Source organism: Oncorhynchus gorbuscha, linkage group LG16, assembly GCF_021184085.1.
Source record: "Oncorhynchus gorbuscha isolate QuinsamMale2020 ecotype Even-year linkage group LG16, OgorEven_v1.0, whole genome shotgun sequence".
Lineage (NCBI taxonomy): Eukaryota > Metazoa > Chordata > Actinopteri > Salmoniformes > Salmonidae > Oncorhynchus > Oncorhynchus gorbuscha.
In genome coordinates this window covers 30,348,097-30,370,678 of record NC_060188.1, presented here as the reverse complement: position 1 = coordinate 30,370,678, position 22,582 = coordinate 30,348,097, and the positions used below count along the sequence as shown (strand labels likewise).

General features: G+C 38.9%; 3 protein-coding genes across 3 annotated transcripts; all 3 read right to left on the bottom strand.

Moving 5' to 3' along the window:
- Nucleotides 1-590: 590 nt before the first annotated feature.
- Nucleotides 591-2,060, bottom strand: LOC123998697 (interferon a3-like). The gene is made up of 5 exons (XM_046303789.1): nucleotides 1,911-2,060; nucleotides 1,680-1,751; nucleotides 1,045-1,197; nucleotides 804-902; nucleotides 591-686 (listed from the first exon to the last, which is right to left on the bottom strand). The coding sequence occupies exons 1-5, from the start codon at nucleotides 2,058-2,060 to the stop codon at nucleotides 600-602; spliced, it is 561 nt and encodes a 186-aa protein (XP_046159745.1). The 3' UTR covers nucleotides 591-599.
- A 3,323-nt stretch (nucleotides 2,061-5,383) lies between these two features.
- LOC123998731 (interferon a3-like) lies at nucleotides 5,384-6,770 on the bottom strand. The gene is made up of 5 exons (XM_046303841.1): nucleotides 6,621-6,770; nucleotides 6,401-6,472; nucleotides 5,831-5,983; nucleotides 5,589-5,687; nucleotides 5,384-5,470 (listed from the first exon to the last, which is right to left on the bottom strand). Exons 1-5 carry the CDS (start codon nucleotides 6,768-6,770, stop codon nucleotides 5,384-5,386), a joined length of 561 nt encoding a protein of 186 aa, XP_046159797.1.
- A 1,170-nt stretch (nucleotides 6,771-7,940) lies between these two features.
- Nucleotides 7,941-9,182, bottom strand: LOC123998892 (interferon epsilon-like). Its single transcript, XM_046304115.1, has 5 exons — nucleotides 9,039-9,182; nucleotides 8,786-8,857; nucleotides 8,548-8,697; nucleotides 8,329-8,406; nucleotides 7,941-8,169 (listed from the first exon to the last, which is right to left on the bottom strand). Exons 1-5 carry the CDS (start codon nucleotides 9,180-9,182, stop codon nucleotides 8,080-8,082), a joined length of 534 nt encoding a protein of 177 aa, XP_046160071.1. The 3' UTR covers nucleotides 7,941-8,079.
- Nucleotides 9,183-22,582: the final 13,400 nt, after the last annotated feature.

Genomic DNA, 22,582 nt, shown 5'->3' with positions numbered 1-22,582 from the left:
TAGTAAAGATAAAGAAAAACCCTGAGGTGTGTCCAAACTTTTTGACTGGTACTGTGTATATATACTACGGACTCCGACATATTTCTATGTTTCTTATGTCCATTCATTTTCTTTTAGATTTGTGTGTATTGTTTTGTATTGTCAGATATTACTGCAGTGGTAGAACTAGAAAAACAAGCATATAGTTACAGCCGTTAAAACATCTGCTAAATGTGTGTATGCGATAAATGACCATTTATTTGATTAAAAAAGATTACAGCTGTAGAGGACACATTTATTTAATTATAATATATTTAATTATTACAATAACAAACATTTCCTATCAGGTTGCAATAATAAATACAGTCTGCAATGGCCTTCATGAATAGAAAAAAAATGCAAGGAAACATTGATACATTAGGCTTTGTATAGCCTTAGTCAATCACATCATTATTCAGAATAAATAAATTATTTACTCCTCGGAGTTGTGAACATTACTACACAATAAATAAATACGTTAAAAAAACAAATGAGTAAACATGTAAAAATAAATAGTTAGAAATATGAATAGATAAATAGATATATAAATAAATCATATCTACACAACACACACATAACGCTCATTGGCTACTTAATGTTGTGTCTAGTCTTTGTAGGTGTGCCAGCACCACTGTCCTTATGTCTTCCCAGCCGCTTGCGCTGTAATCCTGCATAAATGAAATACACTTGTTAAGATTTGAGAATAGACACATGTTGTATCATCACATAAATACACCCAGATTTGGTGAATGTACTCTCTTTGTAAGACAAATGGATCAACCTACCTCGCGTTTCAAGTAATGCTTCAGGAACTTGAAGTGAAGGCTCATCTTTTTGTTCACTCTTTTGACAGATTTTGATAGTCGAGATTTCAAATCCTTTACCTGTTAGGATAAATAACAAATCGTTCATTTAATATTATGTTTTGAATAACATGTAAATACTTATATTATAATCAAGAAGGATAGTATAATGTTTTCCTTTTTGCATTAATGTTTTAAGAGGCGAAAATCACAAATGACATACGCATTGATCCAGCTCCGAGGTCTGGCGATAGAGGTCATTCATAAACTTGTCAACTCCTTTCTGGTCCCAGGCGGTGGACTCATATTTACCACTGCTATACAATTTCTTTATAGCGTTCAGAGTATGCGAAATGAAGGCCATCTGTTCGTCAGCCTAGAAGAAGAGTGATTTTTATTAGTGTATGCCTTATGAATTGATGAAAAATAACAAAAAAATTATAGCAATTTTGTAAATTCTTTATAACCTAATTATATACAGCGCATTCGGAAAGTGTTCAGAACACTTAACTATCTGTACATTTTGTTACGATACAGCCTTATTTTCAAATTTAATAAATATGATTTCATTCATCAATCTACACACAATAACCCATAACGACCAAGCCAAAACGTGTTTTTCGACATTTTCGCTAATTTATGAAAATCAAAAACTGTTTTTGCTTCTTCATTATGGGATATTGTGTGTACATTGATGATGATTTTTTATTTATTTGCAATCAATTTTAGAAATGGTCTGTAACATAACAAAATGTGGAAAAGGTGAAGGGGTCTGAATACTTCCCGAATTCAGTGTTTAATCCACTCTTCGAAAAAAAGTTATGGATAGTACGAAACATTTTAATGCATATTTCTTACCTTGAAATTATTGACTTGTCTGTATTGTTTGTCAGGGAAAGTGATCTGAGGTCCTCGAGAGACTTCATGACCCTGAGATGCCCAAAAGTATAAACAAAATATTGCATCGTTATTACTGTACAAAAAGGAGTCAGGTCATTTAAATGAAACATAGCAGCTCATGAAATGTTGAAAAGAAGACAAGAGCTCAATGACCAGGAACAAGTGAATAAACATGACCCTATATCCTACCATTTTCTTAAGCATCGTTATGGTGTTGTTGCTGAACACTTGGAACATGCTCGGAGACCGAGGCAGTGTCTTCATCCATGTGCATCCGATGGTTTTATTCCAGGTGCAAATCGTCATGACCAAGCACATCCAAAAGCTGATTGAACCCATTTTAGCGTAGGTCTACTGTAGTTCTCGGTCTGTCCGCAATCAACGTTGGTGCACTTCCGAAAGTTAGACTACTTCGTATAATTCCGACAAAGGTAAGTTTTGCGTAACGGATAAAGAGATAAAGTGTTCTTCCTGACTGATCAATACCAGTTCTGCCACCCAAGTGCTGCCATTCTCCAAGCTGTGTCGATCCTTTATACAACGAGTCTGCAAGGTATTCCAAAAGTGAAAGGTGGAAGTTCCCTTACACTTTCCTACCTGAGTGTTGTTGTACGTGTGGAGAAAATGTACCGAAAGGACAGGTGCATCGCTCGAATAATTGTTACATCTTGAGCTATTTGCTATTTTATCGTGACATTTTGACCTTTCAACCAGGATAATTTTGATGAAAAAAATAAACATGTGAATCTATCGGACTATGGCCTAAATAAATATCACCACGTAGAACAAATTTAGTTTGGCCTTTCACTTCGAAAACCAAAGTATTTAAGGTTTGAAAACGCAACACCTTGTAATTTGCACACAGAAACTTTGGTGTCAACTACGTTGTAACCACCTGCTTAAAGGGTAATTGTGGTTTGTGGACCCCAACTGTCTATGTAAAGATACAGATCAACCTTGTATGGGTTGTATGAATTAGACTCTCAACATTACATTATTTCGTTTTAGAAACAGGTTTGGTTGGTCTGAAATATTTTGATAGACCCCCTTCTTTATGCTCCCGGTTTTCAGAAAAAGACACTGGTAGCCTATGAAGTGCACAGGTAGTATTGACCTTGGGAATACTGCTTCAATTTGAGCCTATATTGCGGGGGCTTTTGAATCTGGGCCAATAGGAATGTGTGCGTATGATAGGTCTTTCACGTAGATAATATGTCAAAGTATTCAATAGTCTTGTCTTTAATGGACTTGTCAACACATATTTGATTTATTCCTCCAGTCATGTAAGTTGATGGGACCTCTGCATCTATTACCTTTCCTCCCCAGCGAATGAAGAGTATAGGCTTTGTTTTAAGAGCGATTGGTATTCTCCATTGAACTAACATTCAAAATATAATAATGATTATGTTGCATAATATACAGTATATACTTTATATTATGAATAACTATATGAATAAACCATTTTGTACAGTGATACAATGCCACAGTCATATGATGTCTTGTCTAAAAGTGTATTGTAAAGGCGTTTGTTGTTTTTCATTGAAGATGATGTTGGTATGGTATTATGGTAACATTTCATTGAGAAATTTGTCTGCATTAATCGGTTGATTCAGGCCACACATCTTTACAAATTACTAGCACATTTCTAACAAATATAAGCTGTGTGTGCGTGTGTTTATTTTAATATTATACACACTCTAGAAAAGGGTTCTATATAGAACCTTCAGGGGTGCCATATATGAAACAATCAATAAAACCCTTTTTGGTTCTATCTAGAACTTATTACTTATAAAGAACAATATTACCTATAAAACATGTTTTAATAAACGTTTATGCAAAATGTAACTACAACATGCTACCATGACACGTATATTCTTGGCATTTTGGTTAAATTCTTCTGAGAATGTCTCAGGATGCCCTCTATTTCAACTCTCAAGACCTCCCGTGCGCACGAACTGATTTCTGAAAGAAAAAGCAGTGCATTCAATTAAGGTACAGTGCATTCAACTAACGTACAGTGCATTCAACTAAGGTACAGTGCATTTGGAAAGTGTTCAGACCCATTGACTTATTCCACATTTTGTTACGTTACATCCTTATTCAAAAACAATTTTTAAAAAGAATCTTCTTCAATCTTGACACAATACACGATAATGACAAAGCAAGGTAATCAGAAAAGTTTGCAATAACAATTCTCTCCACATACTGTCCATAATGTAAATGCATCCAATCACACACACACACACACACACACACACACACACACACACACACACACACACACACACACACACACACACACACACACACACACACACACACACACACACACACACACACACACACACACACACACACACACACAGAAGTATTGTTTTCTTTGCAGCAATTCCACCACGAAGGACTGTCTCTCCTGAACACTTGATGTTGAAATGTGTTTGTTACATGAACTCTGTGAAGCATTTATTTGGGCTGCAATTTCTGAAGCTGGTAACTCTAATGAACTTCTCCTCTGCAGCAGATGTAACTCTGTGTCTTCCTTTCCTGTGGCTGTCCTTATGAGAGCCAGTTTCATCATAGCGCCAGATGGTTGTTGCAACTGCACTTGAATAAACATTCAAAGTTCTAGAAATTTCTTGCATTGACTGACATTCATGTATTAAAGTAATGACGGACTGTCATTTGTCTTTGCTTATTTGAGCTGTTCCTGACAGAAATATGGACTTGGTATTTTAGAAAATAGTGCTATATTTTGTATACCACCCCTACCTTGTCACAACACAACTGATTGGCTACAATACATTAAGAAGGAAAGACATTCCACGAATTAACTTTGAACAAGGACCACCTGTTAATTGAAATGCATTCCAGGTGACTACCTCCTGAAGCTGGTTCAGAGAATGCTAAGAGTGTGCAAAGTTGACATCAAAGCTGGGTGTAATACTTTGAAGAATTTCAAATATAACATATATTTGGATTTGTTTAACAATTATTTTGGTTACTACATGATTCCATATGTGTTATTTCATAGTGTTGATGTCTTCACTATTATTCTGCAATGTAGAAAATAGTAAAGATAAAGAAAAACCCTGAGGTGTGTCCAAACTTTTTGACTGGTACTGTGTATATATACTACGGACTCCGACATATTTCTATGTTTCTTATGTCCATTCATTTTCTTTTAGATTTGTGTGTATTGTTTTGTATTGTCAGATATTACTGCAGTGGTAGAACTAGAACAACAAGCATATAGCTACAGCCGTTAAAACATCTGCTAAATGTGTGTATGTGATAAATGACAATTTATTTGATTAAAAAAGATTGCAGCTGTAGAGGACACATTTATTTAATTATAATATATTTCAATATTACAATAACAAACATTTCCTATCAGGTTGCAATAATAAATACAGTTTGCAATGGCCTTCATGAATACAAAAAAATGCACGGAAACATTGATACATTAGGCTTTGTATAGCCTTAGTCAATCACATCATTATTCAGAATAAAGAAATGATTTACTCCTCGGAGTTGTGAACATTACTACACAATAAATACGTTAAAAAATCAAATGAGTAAACATGTAAAAATAAATAGTTAGAAATATGAATAGATAAATAGATATATAAATAAATCATATCTACACAACACACACATAACGCTCATTGGCTACTTAATGTTGTGTCTAGTCTTTGTAGGTGTGCCAGCACCACTGTCCTTATGTCTTCCCAGCCGCTTGCGCTGTATTCCTGCATAAACGAAATACACTTGTTAAGATTTTAGAATATAAACATGTTGTATCATCACATAAATACATCCAGATTAGGTGAATGTACTCTCTTTGTAAGACAAAATGGATCAACCTACCTCGCGTTTCAAGTAATGCTTCAGGAACTTGAAGTGAAGGCTCATCTTTTTGTTCACTCTGTTGACAGATTTTGATAGTCGAGATTTCAAATCCTTTACCTGTTAGAACAAAATACAAATACAAATTCATTTAATATTATGATTTGAATAACATCTAACCACTTTTATTATCATCTAATAGGATAGGATAATGTTTTCCGTTTTGCATTAATGTTAAGGGGCGAAAATCACAAATGGCATACGCATTGGTCCAGCTCCGAGGTCTGGCGATAGAGGTCATTCATAAACTTGTCAACTCCTTTCTGGTCCCAGGCGGTGGACTCATATTTCCCACTGCTGTACAATTTCTTTATAGCGTTCAGAGTATGCGAAATGAAGGCCATCTGTTCGTCAGCCTAGAAGAAGAGGGATTTGTATTAGTGTATGCCTTATGAATTGATGGCAAATATTAGAAAATTATAGCAAATTGTATATTCGTTATAAAGTAATTATATACAGTGCATTCGGTAATTGTTCAGAACCATTCACTATCTGTGTTACGTTACAGCCTTATTTTAAAATGTAATAAATATGATTTCATTCATCAATCTACACACAATAACCCATAATGACCAAGCCAAAACATGTTTTTCGAAATTTTTGCTAATTCATTAAAAACAAAAGACTGTTTTTGCCATTTTAGAAATTGTCTGTAACGTAACAAATTGTGGAAAAGGTTAAGGGGTCTGAATACTTTCCGAATTCAGTGTTTAATCCACTCTTAGAAAAAAAGTTATGGGTAGAACAATACATTTTTTATGCATATTTCTTACCTTGAAATTATTGACTTGTCTGTATTGATAGTCAGGGAAAGTGATCTGAGGTCCTCGAGAGACTTCATGACCCTGTATTGCCAAAACATATTGCAATATTATTACTGTACAAAAAGGAGTCAGGTAAATTAAATGAAACATAGCAGCTCATGAAATGTTGAAAAATTGACATGAGCTCAATGACCAGGAACAAGTGAATAAACATGACCCTATATCCTACCATTTTCTTAAGCATCGTTATGGTGTTGTTGCTAAACACTTGGAACATGCTCGGAGACCGGGGCAGTGTCCTCATCCACGTGCATCCTATGACTTTATCCCAGGTGCAAATCGTCATGACCAAGCACATCCAAAAGCTGATTGAACCCATTTTAGCGTAGGTCTACTGTAGTTCTCGGTCTGTTCGCAATCAACCTTGATGCACTTCCGAAAGATAGACTTCTTCGTTTTATTCCGACAAAAGTAAGTTTTCATAAAGAGATAAAGTGTTCTTCCTGAATAATCAATTTCTCAATACTCAAGTTCTGCCATTCTCCAACCTGCGTCGATCCTTTATACAACGAGTCTGCAAGGTATTCCAAAAGTGAAAGGTGGAAGTTCCCTTACACTTTCATAGCTGAGTGTTGTTGTAGGTCTGGAGAAAATGCACGGAAAGGACAGGTGCATCGCTCGAATAATTGTTACATCTTAAGACATTTGTTTTTTAATGATGAAATATTTGCCTTTCAACCGGGATATTTTTTTATTTAAAAAAATAAACATGTGAATCCATCGGACTATGGCCTAGATACATATCACCATGTAGAACTAATTTAGTTTGGCCTTTCACTTCGAAAACCAAAGTATTTAAGGTTTGAAAACGCAACACCTTTTCATTTGCACACAGAAACGTTGGTGTCAACTACGTTGTAACCACCTGCTTAAAGGGTAATTGTGGTTTGTGGACCCCAACTGTCTATGTAAAGATACAGATCAACCTTGTATGGGTTGTATGAATTAGACTCTCAACATGACTTTTCTAAATTTCTACATTTCGTTTTAGAAACAGGTTTGGGTGGTCTGAAATATTTTGGTAGACCCCCTTTTATATGCTCTCGGTTTTCAGAAAAAGACACTGGTAGCCTATGAAGTGCACAGGTAGTATAGACCTTGACAACACTGCTTAAATGGGAGTCTGTATTGCGGGTGGTTTTGAATCTGGGCCTAAACTGTAGGTATGCGTGCGTAAAATAGGTCTATCACATATATAATTTGTCAAAGTATTATGAATAAGTATACGAATCAACAATGTTTTACAGTGGTATGATGATGTCTTAAAGTGCGGGAAAGTATGGCTGGAATTCAGCAATTCAGAGTATTGTAAAGGATTGTATTGTTTTTCATTGAATATGATGTGTAATTGTCAGGAGGAATATTTTTATTTTGACATCTTTTTATATTATTTAGGATGACATTTCAACGAAAAAGTTGCATCACACCACACAATTTTACAAAAATGCTAGCACAATGTATCCCAATATAAAGCGTGTTTGTCTTTTTATTTAAATATTATAGTGTACATGGCAATTATTTGCAAAAACGGATAAATAACATAAATATATAAAGGTTACAGTGGCACACTTAATATATTCAACAAAATTACATTTTGATGCAGATTTGAACTAAAAGTAATGCTACTCTCACACGTATTTCTTGGCATTTTTGATTGCTTGTGAAATGATGCTCCCCATTTCAGCTCTCACGACCTCCCATGAGCACGCGCTGAAATGCTGAAAGAAGGAAAAATCATATATTTTTTTAAATCATTTATTTTAGGTGAAAATAATACATAATACACCATAGGTATAGGCTAGGCCCACTCCACCCCGCTCAATAGTTTAGACTTGAAATACAGCTGACAAAAAAATGCAACCTATGATATGTTTTACCTCATGTAAAATAAAGTCTTCCAGCTCTTTGAAGTAGTTCTTAATTGGAAGGTTTAGATGCACACTCATGTCTCTCACCTGAAATAGTAAACAACAAACAACATTAGTATAAATATCCACGCGATTACATACAAATAATAATAATAACAATAATAATAATAATAATAATAGTGTAAAAAGCTACAGTAAACAAAAAAATAAACATCACCAAGAACGTACACATTCCGAATAGGTCATATTTTGTCGCGCAAGAAGGTCTTGAAGGTCCCTGAGTTTGACGGAGTTCCATTTCACAAGAGTTAGGTTTTGTTGGAAGAGCTCGCTGGCTAGTTGAAACGCAAGTCTCAGTGTCCAAACCTTTTCCCCCTCCTGTAATCAGAATAACACCCCGTGTAACCATGCAACTTAACTTGACTAACACAGAAATTGTAGACACTCATAATCTCCTGAGCATCACCTCTATTGGAAGCGTTGGACGTTGGACCCTTAACCTTTCAGCTTCTGGGATACAGCCTCTTGGTAACCTCTCCTATACCACACACAAAATACACCACAGCTCAATAAAACAACTGAATATATGAATGAATCAAGCTCCAATAATCTATTTTTAAACTAGAATAAATAGCGTGTGATCTCACAGTATATATGCTACAGCCTGTGTTCAGAGCCATATTTCTCACATTTGTAACAGGTTCAAGAAATAAACCTACCTCGGCAAGATCATTGAGGGTCTGGCGAGTTTGAGAAAGATAATATATTTGCACTTTCCGGTCACTGCATTTAGCATACACAACCGGGTAAAAAGCAATTATACACAGAAGATGTACCACAAAGGACACGTTAAGAGTTGCCATGTGTCCAATCAGTCGATACATCCTTGAACACTACTTCCAAACGTTGGGCTACGTGCCCTAACTTTATAGTGTCCCTCATTGAAATATCATAGATGAGGTAATATGCCATTTCCTAAGGCTATATACAAAGGGAAATTTCAAACAGGGAAACTGAAAGAGCATTGAAAATTCCATCTCCTCACCTTTGCAAGGCTGTTGACGAAATGTTTCGTTCTTGCCTTCTGTATGCAGGTATGCGCAAGAATGTTGCTCAAAGCATGGGCTATGCAAATACTTATTTGTACCAATACATCATCAAAACAGAGAATAATATAATGACAGGTACACAGGGACCTTCACGCAATGCATTTTAAATACAGTAGCCTATGCATTATACTGTAGGCATGATAGCCTACAGTAATAATCATTTCAATGCATACTTTTTATATCCCCTCTCCCAAGGGATGGAACGTGTAACTAATTGTATAGCTACTATTTTACAGAAAGAAGAACATAATTATAATAGTTAGGCTCCACACAGCTGCTCCCACTGCAGTTATCTTAATGTACTACATGTAGCCTACATGCCATTTCAGTATTTAGTTGTAAAACAAATTGACATTGGAATATAAAAAGCAGGTTGGGAGAAGTAGGTTAAGTTTAGGAAAAGGGTTCAGGGTTGCCAAAAATACTAATAGATAAATAACAACCTTTGTCGCGGGGGATGATGCCATCGATGAATTCAAACCATAAATCGCTTTCACTTTCGAAAACAGCAGTTTTTTACATACCCCTGCATTGCGTCATCTATCCCAGTAAGTAGAACCTTTTAGGATGGTTCGCTCAATTGTCATGAATTCTATTTGTAGCCATCTTCTCATATGGTTTTGAACAAAACCTTTATATATTTTTAGGAATATATCACATGATTGATTTGTTTAGGTAATTATTTGGTTATTCATTTGCAATTCAGCGCTTAGCTGCCAAACATGTACACCATGACAATAAACTAAACCTTACTATAAATACGAGCCATACCTACTGGATATTTATTGGCTATAGGCCCCAAAATTGAAAACGGTCTAAAACTGCCTTATAATCTACAATACTCACTATCTCCTAAGAAATTCGCCTGTCATATTTAAGTAAGAGTGTAATCTGATTGAGACAACCCCATATCAAACACGGTTGACATTTTCTGATCTGATTGAAGTGATGTTAACAGGCCAGCAGGGGGCATTCTTCCCCCTTAGGTGCTGTTACGAGGACAACATTTTTAGAGAGGATGGATGCTTAAAATTAATGTTTGGGGACATATACGGTAGCAGTTAGTGCTAGACAAGAGAATATATGGATGCTTAGAATTCTTAAATTGCCGTATTAATCACTTGAATGCCATTCTCAAACTGTGTGCTTTAAAATCTAAGTTGAATACTTTGGGAGATTAAATCAAAGCAAATCAAATCCAATTTGTAAGTCGCTCTGGATAAGAGCGTCTGCTAAATGACTTAAATGTAAATGTAAATCTAATTCAATTGAATTTGTCACGTGCACAGTTTACAGGATGTATAGAAGGTACAGTGAAATGCTTGCTTGCTAGGCTAGCTCACTCTATTATTATTACATGCTTATTGCCTGTATAAGCAACATGTAATGATGAACTCCTCTGTTGTCTACGTCATCTCTGCTCATTCACTTGGTTAAAAGTACAATATAGTCTTATTTTGGTCAAATATGGCAGTTACACACCTGGTTTCAGTTCTGTTTGCTTTCAGAGCAGTACACGTAACTTAATACAATGTGATTGGTCAGGCTATTCTGAAACCCCGTCCCCCATCCACTTTTCTATGGACTCACTGCAATGAAGAGTTTACCCTTTCGCCATAACATTGGCAGGATGTTTTTACACAATGAAGTGCATCCTTCAAATTGCCCTTTAAAAATGAAACTGACTCATGTCGCAATGTCCTACATCTATCGAATATGAATCATTCAAACTTATTATTCATGACTGTGATTAATAAAGCTAATAATTTCTTCTACAACATGTTTTAACATTTATATATATATATATGGTGCTTTCAAGACAACTGTGAACTCGAGAGGGAAAAAAATGGTTGAATCATGATGACATCGGTGATCTTTAGGTCGTAGCTCTAGAAAGAGTCCCGAGTTCCGAATGTACTATTCCGAGTTGGATGAAAGTTCAAAATGTATTTTCCCAGCCGAGTTCCCAGTTGTCTTGAACTCACTAATGTCAGAGTTAACAGATGTTTTGAGTGCAAGCACAAATCATGCTTCATTTACAGCATGGCCAATGTTGAATGTTTATCATTTTCAACTAGGAAAAGAGACCCTTCATTTTAGACTTGGGATCACACAGCCACTCTACTGAATAGCAGGCTAATGATTGCTTTTACAATGCTTGCATTTAAGCCACTGATTCATTCCAAACTACTCATTGTTGAATTTGCGTTTTCCAACTAGCTGTGTAATGTTTATGTCCATTGGCCGATGTTTTATCTATAATTTCACTCCATGATTTATCTTCATATGACAAGGATTGAAAAGGATTTACCAGTAGATTGTTGACTTGATTCATGCTGATGACTGCTAGCTAAGATTTTGAATTACATTTACATTACATTTAAGTCATTTAGCAGACGCTCTTATCCAGAGCGACTTACAAATTGGTGCATTCACCTTATGACATCCAGTGGGACAGTCACTTAACAATAGTGCATCTAAAACTTAGGGGGGGGGTGGGGTGAGAGGGATTACTTAACCTATCCTAGGTATTCCTTAAAGAGGTGGGGTTTCAGGTGTCTCCGGAAGGTGGTGATTGACTCCGCTGTCCTGGCGTCGTGAGGGAGTTTGTTCCACCATTGGGGGGGCCAGGGCAGCGAACAGTTTTGACTGGGCTGAGCGGGAGCTGTACTTCCTCAGTGGTAGGGAGGCGAGCAGGCCAGAGGTGGATGAACGCAGTGCCCTTGTTTGGGTGTAGGGCCTGATCGGAGCCTGGAGGTACTGAGGTGCCGTTCCCCTCACAGCTCCGTAGGCAAGCACCATGGTCTTGTAGCGGATGCGAGCTTCAACTGGAAGCCAGTGGAGAGAACGGAGGAGCGGGGTGACGTGAGAGAACTTGGGAAGGTTGAACACCAGACGGGCTGCGGCGTTCTGGATGAGTTGAAGGGGTTTAATGGCACAGGCAGGGAGCCCAGCCAACAGCGAGTTGCAGTAATCCAGACGGGAGATGACAAGTGCCTGGATTAGGACCTGCGCCGCTTCCTGTGTGAGGCAGGGTCGTACTCTGCGGATGTTGTAGAGCATGAACCTACAGGAACGGGCCACCGCCTTGATGTTAGTTGAGAACGACAGGGTGTTGTCCAGGATCACGCCAAGGTTCTTGGCGCTCTGGGAGGAGGACACAATGGAGTTGTCGACCGTGATGGCGAGATCATGGAACGGGCAGTCCTTCCCCGGGAGGAAGAGCAGCTCCGTCTTGCCGAGGTTCAGCTTGAGGTGGTGATCCGTCATCCACACTGATATGTCTGCCAGACATGCAGAGATGCGATTCGCCACCTGGTCATCAGAAGGGGGAAAGGAGAAGATTAATTGTGTGTCGTCTGCATAGCAATGATAAGAGAGACCATGTGAGGTTATGACAGAGCCAAGTGACTTGGTGTATAGCGAGAATAGGAGAGGGCCAAGAACAGAGCCCTGGGGGACACCAGTGGTGAGAGCGCGTGGTGAGGAGACAGATTCTCGCCACGCCACCTGGTAGGAGCGACCTGTCAGGTAGGACGCAATCCAAGCGTGATGTTGACATCATCAGCCCCATCAAAGCTAATGTAGATATAATGTGATTTGATATCATTTTGTCCGTGTCCAATGATATTGAGCCTTCTTGGATGGGCAGTTTAATGCAACTCTATGGCAGCACCCAAGGGGCTTGGATTCGCAAGCTCTACCGCAACACTCTGTCATTTTTGCTGGCTTGCCCCACCATCACAGAAAACATGGAGCTAGGCTGAAACACCTGCATTTTGGAGCTTCATTACTCAAGAAAACAAAATTGAGACCATGTTTGTATGCGGCATTATTAACTCATTGATATATAGGTATATTGTTTGTTTTTTTACATTGTTTGCAATCTGATATGGGACACATATTAATGCCGAAATAACATGCAAAACAGGAAAGCCTAAATTCTGATAAAATTGGGGCTCATCACAGGTGGGGCTCTGCCCTGAAAGATGACTGGCCAGGGGTACCATATATAAAAGTTATATCTCCACGTGAGAAGATGGCTACAAAACAGAATTCACAATAATTGAGCTAACCATCTAAATAGGTGACGTGTTGCGTTCTACCTATGGGGATAGGTGACGAAATACAGTGGTATGTCAAATATTTTTTTTTCGAAAGTGAAAGCGTTTTATGGTTTTGTATTCACCGATGTCATCGTCCCCGGGACAGAGGCCGTCCCAGGTTCATGCCTAGAAGGGTTCCTAATTGTGAAATGATGATAGATATTTTGGGGCATTTTAGCTAACCCTAACCCTTTTCCTGCTAACCATGTGTATGTATGTATGAGCAATACTTTTTCATATTTTTTTTATTGAATAACAAAATCAGGTCCACAAGAAAGTGTTTGCATTACCTTTTTATATTCCAATGTCAATGTGTTTTACAACAACATAATTAAATGCCATGTAGGCCACATGTCGTAAATTTCAATAACTGCCGTGGAGCAGCTGTGTCGAGTCCAACTGTAAGAGTACCTATACAATTAGTAACACGTTCCATCCCTTGGGAATGGGGATGTAAACAGTATGCATTTAAATGCTTATACTGTAGGCTAACGTGCCTACTTAATAAAGGTACAATTGAAATAAAAACACATAGGCTACGGTATTTAAAATACATTGCGTGAAGAGCATTGTGTACCTGCCATTAAATTATATTATGTTATTCTCTGTTTTGATAATAAGTATTTGCATAGCCTATCATTTGAGCAACATTCTTGGCCACACCTGCATACAGAAGACAAGAACGCAAATGTCGTCAATAGCTTTGCAAGGTGAAGAGATGGTATTTTCAAAGCTCTTTCAGTTTCCCCGCTTGAAATGACATTTTTTCATAGCATTAGGGAATTACATATTACCTCATCTATGGCATTTCAATGAGGGAGACTATACGGGTGTGGCACGTAGCCCAACCTTTAGAAGTAGTATTCAGGGATTTATCAACTGACTGGACCGACCCATGGGAACTCTTTTAACGTGTCCTTTATGTACATGTGTGTAATTGTTCTTTACCCGGGTGTGTATAATCAATGCAGTGACCAAAACGAGCAAATGTATTATTTTTTCAAACTTGCCAAACCCTCAATGATCTTGCCAGGGTTGGTCAATTTATTTAACCTGTAACAAATTGACAATATAGGCAGAGACATATTTAGAAATATGACTCTGAACACAGGCTGCAGCATATATAATGTGAGATGACAAGTTATTTATTCAAGTTAAAAAAAATACATTGTTGGAGCTTGATTCATTCATATATTTAGTTATTTTATTGAGATATGTGTATTATGTGTGTGGTATAGGAGAGGAGACCAAGAGGCTGTTTCCCAGAGGCGGAAATGATAATGGTCCAAAGTCCAACGCTTTCAAAAGTCGTGATGCTCAGGAGATCATGAGTGTGTGTCTACAATTTTAGTGTTAGTCGAGTTCAATTACTTGGTTACACGGGGTGTTATTGTGATTACAAGAGGGGGGGAAAGTTTTGGATACTGAGACTTGCGTTTCAACTAGCTGGCAAGCTCTTACAAAAAAAACGGACACTTATGAAATGGAATTTTATCAAACTCAGGGACCTCCAATACCTTCTTGCTCGACAAAATTCGGGAATATGTAAGTTCTTGGTTATGTTTAATTTGTTAACTGTAACTTGTTACACCATTATTATTAGTATTAGTATTATTATTTTTCACGTAATCACATATTTAAAATAATGTTATTTGTTTACTATTGAAGGTCAGAGACATGCGTCTGCGTCGAAACCTTCCAAATGGTGATATGGTTAAGAACTACTTCAAACAGCTGGACGACTTTCTTTCACGCGAGGTAAAGCATCTCATAGTTTTTGTATTTTCTTTTTGTCAACTGTGTTTCAAATATTAACTATTGAGAGGGGTTGAGTAGGCCTAGCCTATACCCATGGTGTACTATATATTATATTCACATAAAACATATTTGTTTCATGTTTTTCATCCTGGGGTTATTTTACAATAAATCAAAGATGACAATAAAACATGTGTGAGAGTAGCGTTACTTTTCGTTCTATTCTGGTACCCCATTTCTGTTGTTGTTGAATATATGATTTCTGCCACTGTAAGCTGTATATGTCTATGTTATTTCTCCGTGTTGCAAATCATTTCCATGTAGGCTATAATATTTGCAATAAAGAGACAAACACGACATTGATTGGTTAAAATGGTGCTAGTGTGAAGCAACTTTGACATTAAACTACTTTTCATTGAAATATTATCCTAAATGTGATGTTATTCCTCCTGATATTTGCATATCAACATAATATTCAATGAAAAATAACAAACTTCCCGAATTCCTATTCCAGAGATATTTTCCTGCACTCTAAGACATCATCATGTCAATGTAAAACATTGTTGATTGGTATAGTTATTAATAATATCAAGTAAACATGTACTGGGTATAATGCAACATAATTGAAATGTCAATTTCTGAATGTTAGTTAAATGGAGCATAGCAATCGTTCTTAAAACCACGCTGTTACTGTTCAGTTCCTCTTGGAAAGATAATACATGAAGAGGTCCCATCAACTCACATACAATATCTGGATAAATAAATACAAGAGGACTGGCCACCCCACACAGCCTGGTTCCTCTCTAGGTTTCTTCCTAGGTTTTGGCCTTTCTAGGGAGTTTTTCCTAGCCACCGTGCTTCTACACCTGCATTGCTTGCTGTTTGGGGTTTTAGGCTGGGTTTCTGTACAGCACTTTGAGATATCAGCTGATGTACGAAGGGCTATACAAATACATTTGATTTGATTTGATTTGATTTATTTCTTTATAATTCCAATAAAAACAAACTAATATTGAATACTTTGACAGATGATCTATGTGATAGACCTATATTTTACGCACGTTTAGCTACAGTTTAGGCCCAGATTCAAAATGCACCTGCAATATAGACTCCAATTTACGCAATGTTGTCAAGGTCTATACTGACTGCATAGTCTACAAGTGTATTTTTCTGAAAACCGGGAGCATATAGGAAGGTACACCAAAATATTTCAGACCACCCAAATCCGTTTCTAAAACGAAAAAATGTCATGTTGAGTGTGTAGTTGATAGAAACCATACAGGGTTGAACTTTATATTTAAACAGGTAGTTGAGTTCCACACACCACAATTACCCTTTAAGCAAGAGTTTTTTATTTTTTTATTTTTACCTTTATTTAACCAGGCAAGTCAGTTAAGAACATATTCTTATTTTCAATGACGGCCTGGGAACAGTGGGTTAACTGCCTGTTCAGGGGCAGAACGACAGATTTGTACCTTGTCAGCTGGGGGTTTGAACTCACAACCTTCCGGTTACTAGTCCAACGCTCTAACCACTAGGCTACGCTCGACGCAGCTGGACAGCATAGTTTCTGTGTGTAAATGAAAATGTGTTGCATTTGCAAAGACAAGATAAAAAGCTATTGTTTTCGAAGTGAAAGTACAAACTCAAACAGTTTTGTTCTATATAGTGATATAGGACAACGCAATGTTTGCAAATAAATGCATATTTACTTAGGCTATCGTCTGACTAAAATTGATTCACATGTAAATGTTTTTAATCTAAAACATGTTCCTGGTTGATAAGCCAATATTCATAGTAAAATAACAAATAAGTCAGAATTGAACAATTCTGCGAGAGATGCACCTGTCCTTTCCGTGCACTCCAGAACGAAAAATATACTCCGTTATGAAAGCGCCTGTCTACGGGGACTTCCACCTTTTACTTACTGAACACCACGAATAATATTTGTTATAAATGACCGACACAGATTTAAGCAAGGCAAATAGTTCGGCAAGGGATCGATCAGGAAGAACACTATATCTGTATCCTTTGGGGGAATTTTTTTGTCGGAGTTATAAAAAGTGGTCTATCTTTCGAAGTGTACCTAATTTTGCACCCCTGTTGATTTCTAACAGAAATCGAACAGAATCATTTAATCAGCCTTTCAGCCTATAGCTCAGTGCTTTCTGTGGTGGTGGGGCAGCCAGCAGAAATTATGGAGCGTAGGGGTTGGTAATGTTTTCTAGTTGCGCCATGATGAGGTAATATTCTCTAGTTCGTGATTGGCTCAGTGTTCTGTCACTCTTGGGGACACTACATCACTGCAATATCAAAAGGTAGAGCCTGAAAATTCAAGCCCCTTGGGTGCTGCCATAGAGTTCCATTAGAAGTGCCCACCCAAGAAGGCTGAGGGTCATTGACAACAGTTAAAATGACGTAAAATCACAATATATATAGTATTTTTTTAATGTAACCTTTACTTAACTAGGCAAGTCAGAACTGAGAACAAATTCTTATTTACAATGACGGCCAACACCAGCTAAAGTCGGATGACACTGGGCCAATTGTGTGCCAATAAGTTTTGAATGGTCATCCAACTCAGAATGAGCTCTTTAATCACCACTTAATTAAGTCAGGATTCCTATTTGACTCAGCCAAGCCTCATTGCCCGTCCAACATTTCCTTATCTCCCACCCCTTCTTATGCGACTAGCCCCGATGCTCCTCCCTCTTTTCCCCCAGACCCGCTACAAAGTTTCTCCCTGTAGGCAGTCACTGAGTCTGAAGTGCTAAAGGAGATCCTTAAACTGAATCCCCCAAAACAACATCTGGGTTGGATGGTTTAGATCCTTTCTTCTTTAATTAAGGTTGCAGCACCTATTATCGCCAAGCACATCTCTAACCTTTTTAACCTGTCTCTCGTCTCTGGGGAGGTTCCCATTGCTTGGAAGGCAGCCACGGTGAGTCTTTTATTTAAAGCCCCATATAATACCCACCACTGCGACCTGTACGCTCTCATTGGCTGGCCCTCGCTTCATAATCGTCGCCAAACCCACTGGCTCCAGGTCATCTACAAGACCATGCTAGGTAAAGTCCCCCCTTATCTCAGCTCACTGGTCACCATAGCAGCACCCACCTGTAGCACGCGCTCCAGAAGGTATGTCTCTCTGGTCACCCCCAAAACTAATTCTTCCTTTGGCCGCTTCTCCTTCCAGTTCTCTGCTGCCAATGACTGGAATGAACTACAAAAATCTATGAAACTGGAAACACTTATCTCCCTCACTAGCTTTAAGCACCAGCTGTCAGAGAAGCTCACAGATTACTGCACCTATACATAGCCTTTCTATAATTTAGGCCAAACAACTACCTCTTTCCCTACTGTATTTATTTATTTTGCTCCTTTGCACCCCATTATTTATATCTCTACTTTGCACATTATTCCATTGCAAATCAACCATTCCAGTGTTTTACTTGCTATATTGTATTTACTTCGCCACCATGCTGTTACGTTCTGACCTTAGTTCTTTCATTATGTCTTTGTTTTGGTATGGTTAGGGCGTGAGTTGGGTGGGTTGTCTATGTTCCTTTTTCTATAATTTGGGATTTCTATGTTGTCCTGGTATGGTTGTCAATCAGAGGCAGCTGTTTATCGTTGTCCCTGATTGAGAACCATATTTAGGTAGCCTGGTTTCACTTGACTTGTGGATGATTATTTCCTGTTTAGTCATTCACCTTACGGGACTGTTCTTTTGTTGTTTTTGTTCATTTTGCTTCATTAAATGATGGACACTTACCACGCTGCGCATTGGTCTGACATTTCTTACTGCTTGTCAGAGGAGGACGAAGACGAACCTCACCGTAGTGAGTGTGTTTGCCGTTGGAAAGTGAGCACAACTTTTTAAGGGAAGTTGAGCCATCAATACTTTTTCAACAATGCAACTATAAGGAAATAAGTACCCGATGGCAGGTAATTAAATATCATGATGTTATCCTGATTTATGCCTTGAAACTGTCACGTTCCTTATAAGGATCGGACCAAGGCTCAGCATTGTATGCGTACATTCTTATTTATTTAAAGAATGACCACTGAACAAACTAACAAACCGTGACGCTATACAAACGAGTGCTGACAGGCAACTACACATAGACAAGATGCCACCAAACACAAAGGGGAAATGGCTGCCTAAATATGATCCCCATCAGAGACAACGATAAACAGCTGTCTCTGATTGAGAACCATATCAGGCCAACATAGAAATACAAAAACCCCTAGACCTACAACAACCATAGACATTACAAAAACCCTAGACAATACCAAAATTAGCGTACCCACCCTAGTCACACCCTGACCTAACCAAAATATAAAGAAAACGGATATCTAAGGTCAGGGCGTGACAGAAAAACTTTAATAATTGTACTACTTCATGTATTATACTATTAAAATAGTGACTTAAGCGACTTTGTGTGGTATGATCGTCGGTACTAAGCGCTCCAGTTACAGTATCTTAGAAACGGCCGGCCTTCTGAGCTTTTCACGGACAACAGTGTCTCGGACAGGGGTACTCAACTCTTACCCAACGAGGTCCAGAGCCTGCTGGTTTGCTCTTCTACCTGATAATTAATTGCACACACCTGGTGTCACAGGTCTAAAATCAGTCCCAGACAAGAGGGGAAGAATGAAAAATTGCAGTGGAACTGGCTACGAACTGGCTAGTTGAGTTTGGAGTGTCTAGGGTTTACCAAGAATGGTGCGACAAAAACAAAACATCAAGTCAGCAGCATGAACACAGCTCATTGATAAGAGATTGAAGGAGAATGGCAAGAATTGTGCAAGCTAACATGCGGGCCACAAACAGGCAAACAATGGTGCAGTATAAAAGTTGTGGGCAGAACGGCATCTTGGAAATAACAAATCGTTGGTCCTTGTCACGGATGGGCTATTACAGCAGATGACAACACCAGGTCCTACTCCAATCAACTAAAATCAAGAAGAAGCTAGTACAGTGGGCACGCAATCACCAACACTGGAAAATTGAGTAGTGGAAAAACATTGATTGGTCCAAAATAATCCTGGTTCCTTTTGCGTCATGCTGATGGCAGTGTCAGGATTGAGCGTAAGCAGCATGAGCGTTTGGCCGCACCCTGCCTGGTGTCAATGGTAAAGGCTGCTGTCGGTGGTGTAATAGTGTGGGGAATGATTTCCTGGCCCTCGATACCGACTGAGCAATGTTTCCATGTCCAAAGATTTTCGGCTGTTCTGCAGGCAAAGGGGGGTCCAACCCCCTCCGACATCCAAATTAGATGTGTGTAATAAACTGGCCGCTGAGTGTATTTTGCATGATAACTACAGTGAGGGGGGGAAAAAAAACTCTAAATGTCCAAAAATATACCACAATATGATAGGCAAGTCAGTTAAGAACAAATTCTCATTTACAATGACGGCCTACACCGGCCAAACCCGGACGACGCTGGGACAATTGTGCGCTTTAACATTTCACCCGTTTCCTTTTCTGAGCGTTCTATAATATAGCTTATACTCCAAGTAGTCCTCAGACATTGATTACTTCAGTTTCTTCATGACCATCTTTATTTATTTTTTCTTGAAATAAATATAATTGACCACTTTCCATATGTTTGTGTTCTGTCACTACTTCTTATTTCACCAAGGTCCAAGGTGATTTTTACGCTTTAATTGGGATTTCCATAAAAATGTTAAATAGTGCTTCCCTCTGGTGGACAGTTATAGTACATGAAATACTGGGAAATTAAATTAAATGTATTCCATAGACTAACTAAAAAATTTTTAGTGAACTAATCATCTGGCAACCACAACACGGTGTCAGCAGAAGGGGAAGGCGAGAGAACACATACTTGGACTAGCTAAGGAGCAACACTGGACTGGAGGAGGAGGATATTGTATCTGCAATGGAGGGCAGACAGCTCTGGAGGACACACCTTTCATCCCATCGACCAATATATATATATATACTGCTCAAAAAAAGAAAGGGAATGCTAAAATAACACATCCTAGATATTAATTAATGAAATATTCTTATTAAATACTTTTTTCTTTACATAGTTGAATGTGTTGACAAAAGAATCACACAAAAATGATCAATGGAAATCAAATTTATCAACCCATGGAGGTCTGGATTTGGAGTCACACTCAAAATGGAAAACCACACTACAGGCTGATCCAACTTTGATGTAATGTCCTTAAAACAAGTCAAAATGACGCTCAGTAGTGTGTGTGGCCTCCACGTGCATGTATGACCTCCCTACAACACCTGGGCATGCTCCTGATGAGGTGGCGGATGGTCTCCTGAGGGATCTTCTCCCAGACCTGGACTAAAGCATCCGCCAACTCCTGGATAGTCTGTGGTGGATGGAGCGAGACATGATGTCCCAGATGTGCTCAATTGGATTCAGGTCTGGGGAACGGGCGGGCCAGTCCATAGCATCAATGCCTTCCTCGTGCAGGAACTGCTGACACACTCCAGCCCAGGGCCAACCGCACCAGCATATGGTCTCACAAGGGGTCTGAGGATCTCATCTCGGTACCTAATGGCAGTCAGGCTACCTCTGGCGAGCACATGGAGGGCTGTGCGGCCCCCCAAAGAAATGCCACCCCACACCATGACTGACCCACCGTCAAACCGGTCATGCTGGAGGATGTTGCAGGCACCAGAACCTTCTCCACGGCGTCTCCAGACTCTGTCACGTCTGTCACATGTGCCCAGTGTGAACCTGCTTTCATCTGTGAAGTGCACAGGGCGCCAGTGGCGAATTTGCCAATCTTGGTGTTCTCTGGCAAATGCCAAACGTCCTGCACGGTGTTGAGCTGTAAGCACAACCCCCACCTATAGACGTCGGGACCTCATATCACCGTCATGGAGTCTGTTTCTGACCATTTGAGCAGACACATGAACATTTGTGGCCTGCTAGAGGTAATTTTGCAGGGCTCCTCCTGCTCCTCCTTGCACAAAGGCGGAGGTAGCGGTCCTGCTGCTGGGTTGTTGCCCTCCTATGGCCTCCTCCACGTCTCCTGATGTACTGGCCTGTCTCCTGGTAGCGCCTCCATGCTCTGGACACTACGCTGACAGACACAGCAAACCTTGCCACAGCTCGCATTGATGTGCCATCCTAGATGAGCTGCACTACCTGAGCCACTTGTGTGGGTTGTAGACTCCGTCTCATGCTACCACTAGAGTGAAAGCACCGCCAGCATTCAAAAGTGACCAAAACATCAGCCAAGAAGCATAGGAACTGAGAAGTGGTCTGTGGTCACCACTTGCAGAACCACTCCTTTATT

Excerpts from the sequence above, each read along its gene's own strand:
- LOC123998697 (XM_046303789.1), bottom strand. The coding sequence starts at position 2,060 with ATGGGTTCAATCAGCTTTTGGATGTGCTTGGTCATGACGATTTGCACC. Across the intron at positions 1,752-1,910 it reads TAACGATGCTTAAGAAAATG|GGTCATGAAGTCTCTCGAGG; the intron begins GTAGGATATAGG and ends TGGGCATCTCAG. Across the intron at positions 687-803 it reads AGCATTACTTGAAACGCGAG|GATTACAGCGCAAGCGGCTG; the intron begins GTAGGTTGATCC and ends TCATTTATGCAG.
- LOC123998731 (XM_046303841.1), bottom strand. The coding sequence starts at position 6,770 with ATGGGTTCAATCAGCTTTTGGATGTGCTTGGTCATGACGATTTGCACC. Across the intron at positions 5,984-6,400 it reads GACAAGTCAATAATTTCAAG|GCTGACGAACAGATGGCCTT; the intron begins GTAAGAAATATG and ends CTCTTCTTCTAG. Across the intron at positions 5,688-5,830 it reads CCTCGGAGCTGGACCAATGC|GTAAAGGATTTGAAATCTCG; the intron begins GTATGCCATTTG and ends TTGTTCTAACAG.
- LOC123998892 (XM_046304115.1), bottom strand. The coding sequence starts at position 9,182 with ATGGCAACTCTTAACGTGTCCTTTGTGGTACATCTTCTGTGTATAATT. Across the intron at positions 8,698-8,785 it reads GTCCAACGCTTCCAATAGAG|GAGGGGGAAAAGGTTTGGAC; the intron begins GTGATGCTCAGG and ends TTCTGATTACAG. Across the intron at positions 8,170-8,328 it reads AAGACTTTATTTTACATGAG|CATTTCAGCGCGTGCTCATG; the intron begins GTAAAACATATC and ends TCCTTCTTTCAG.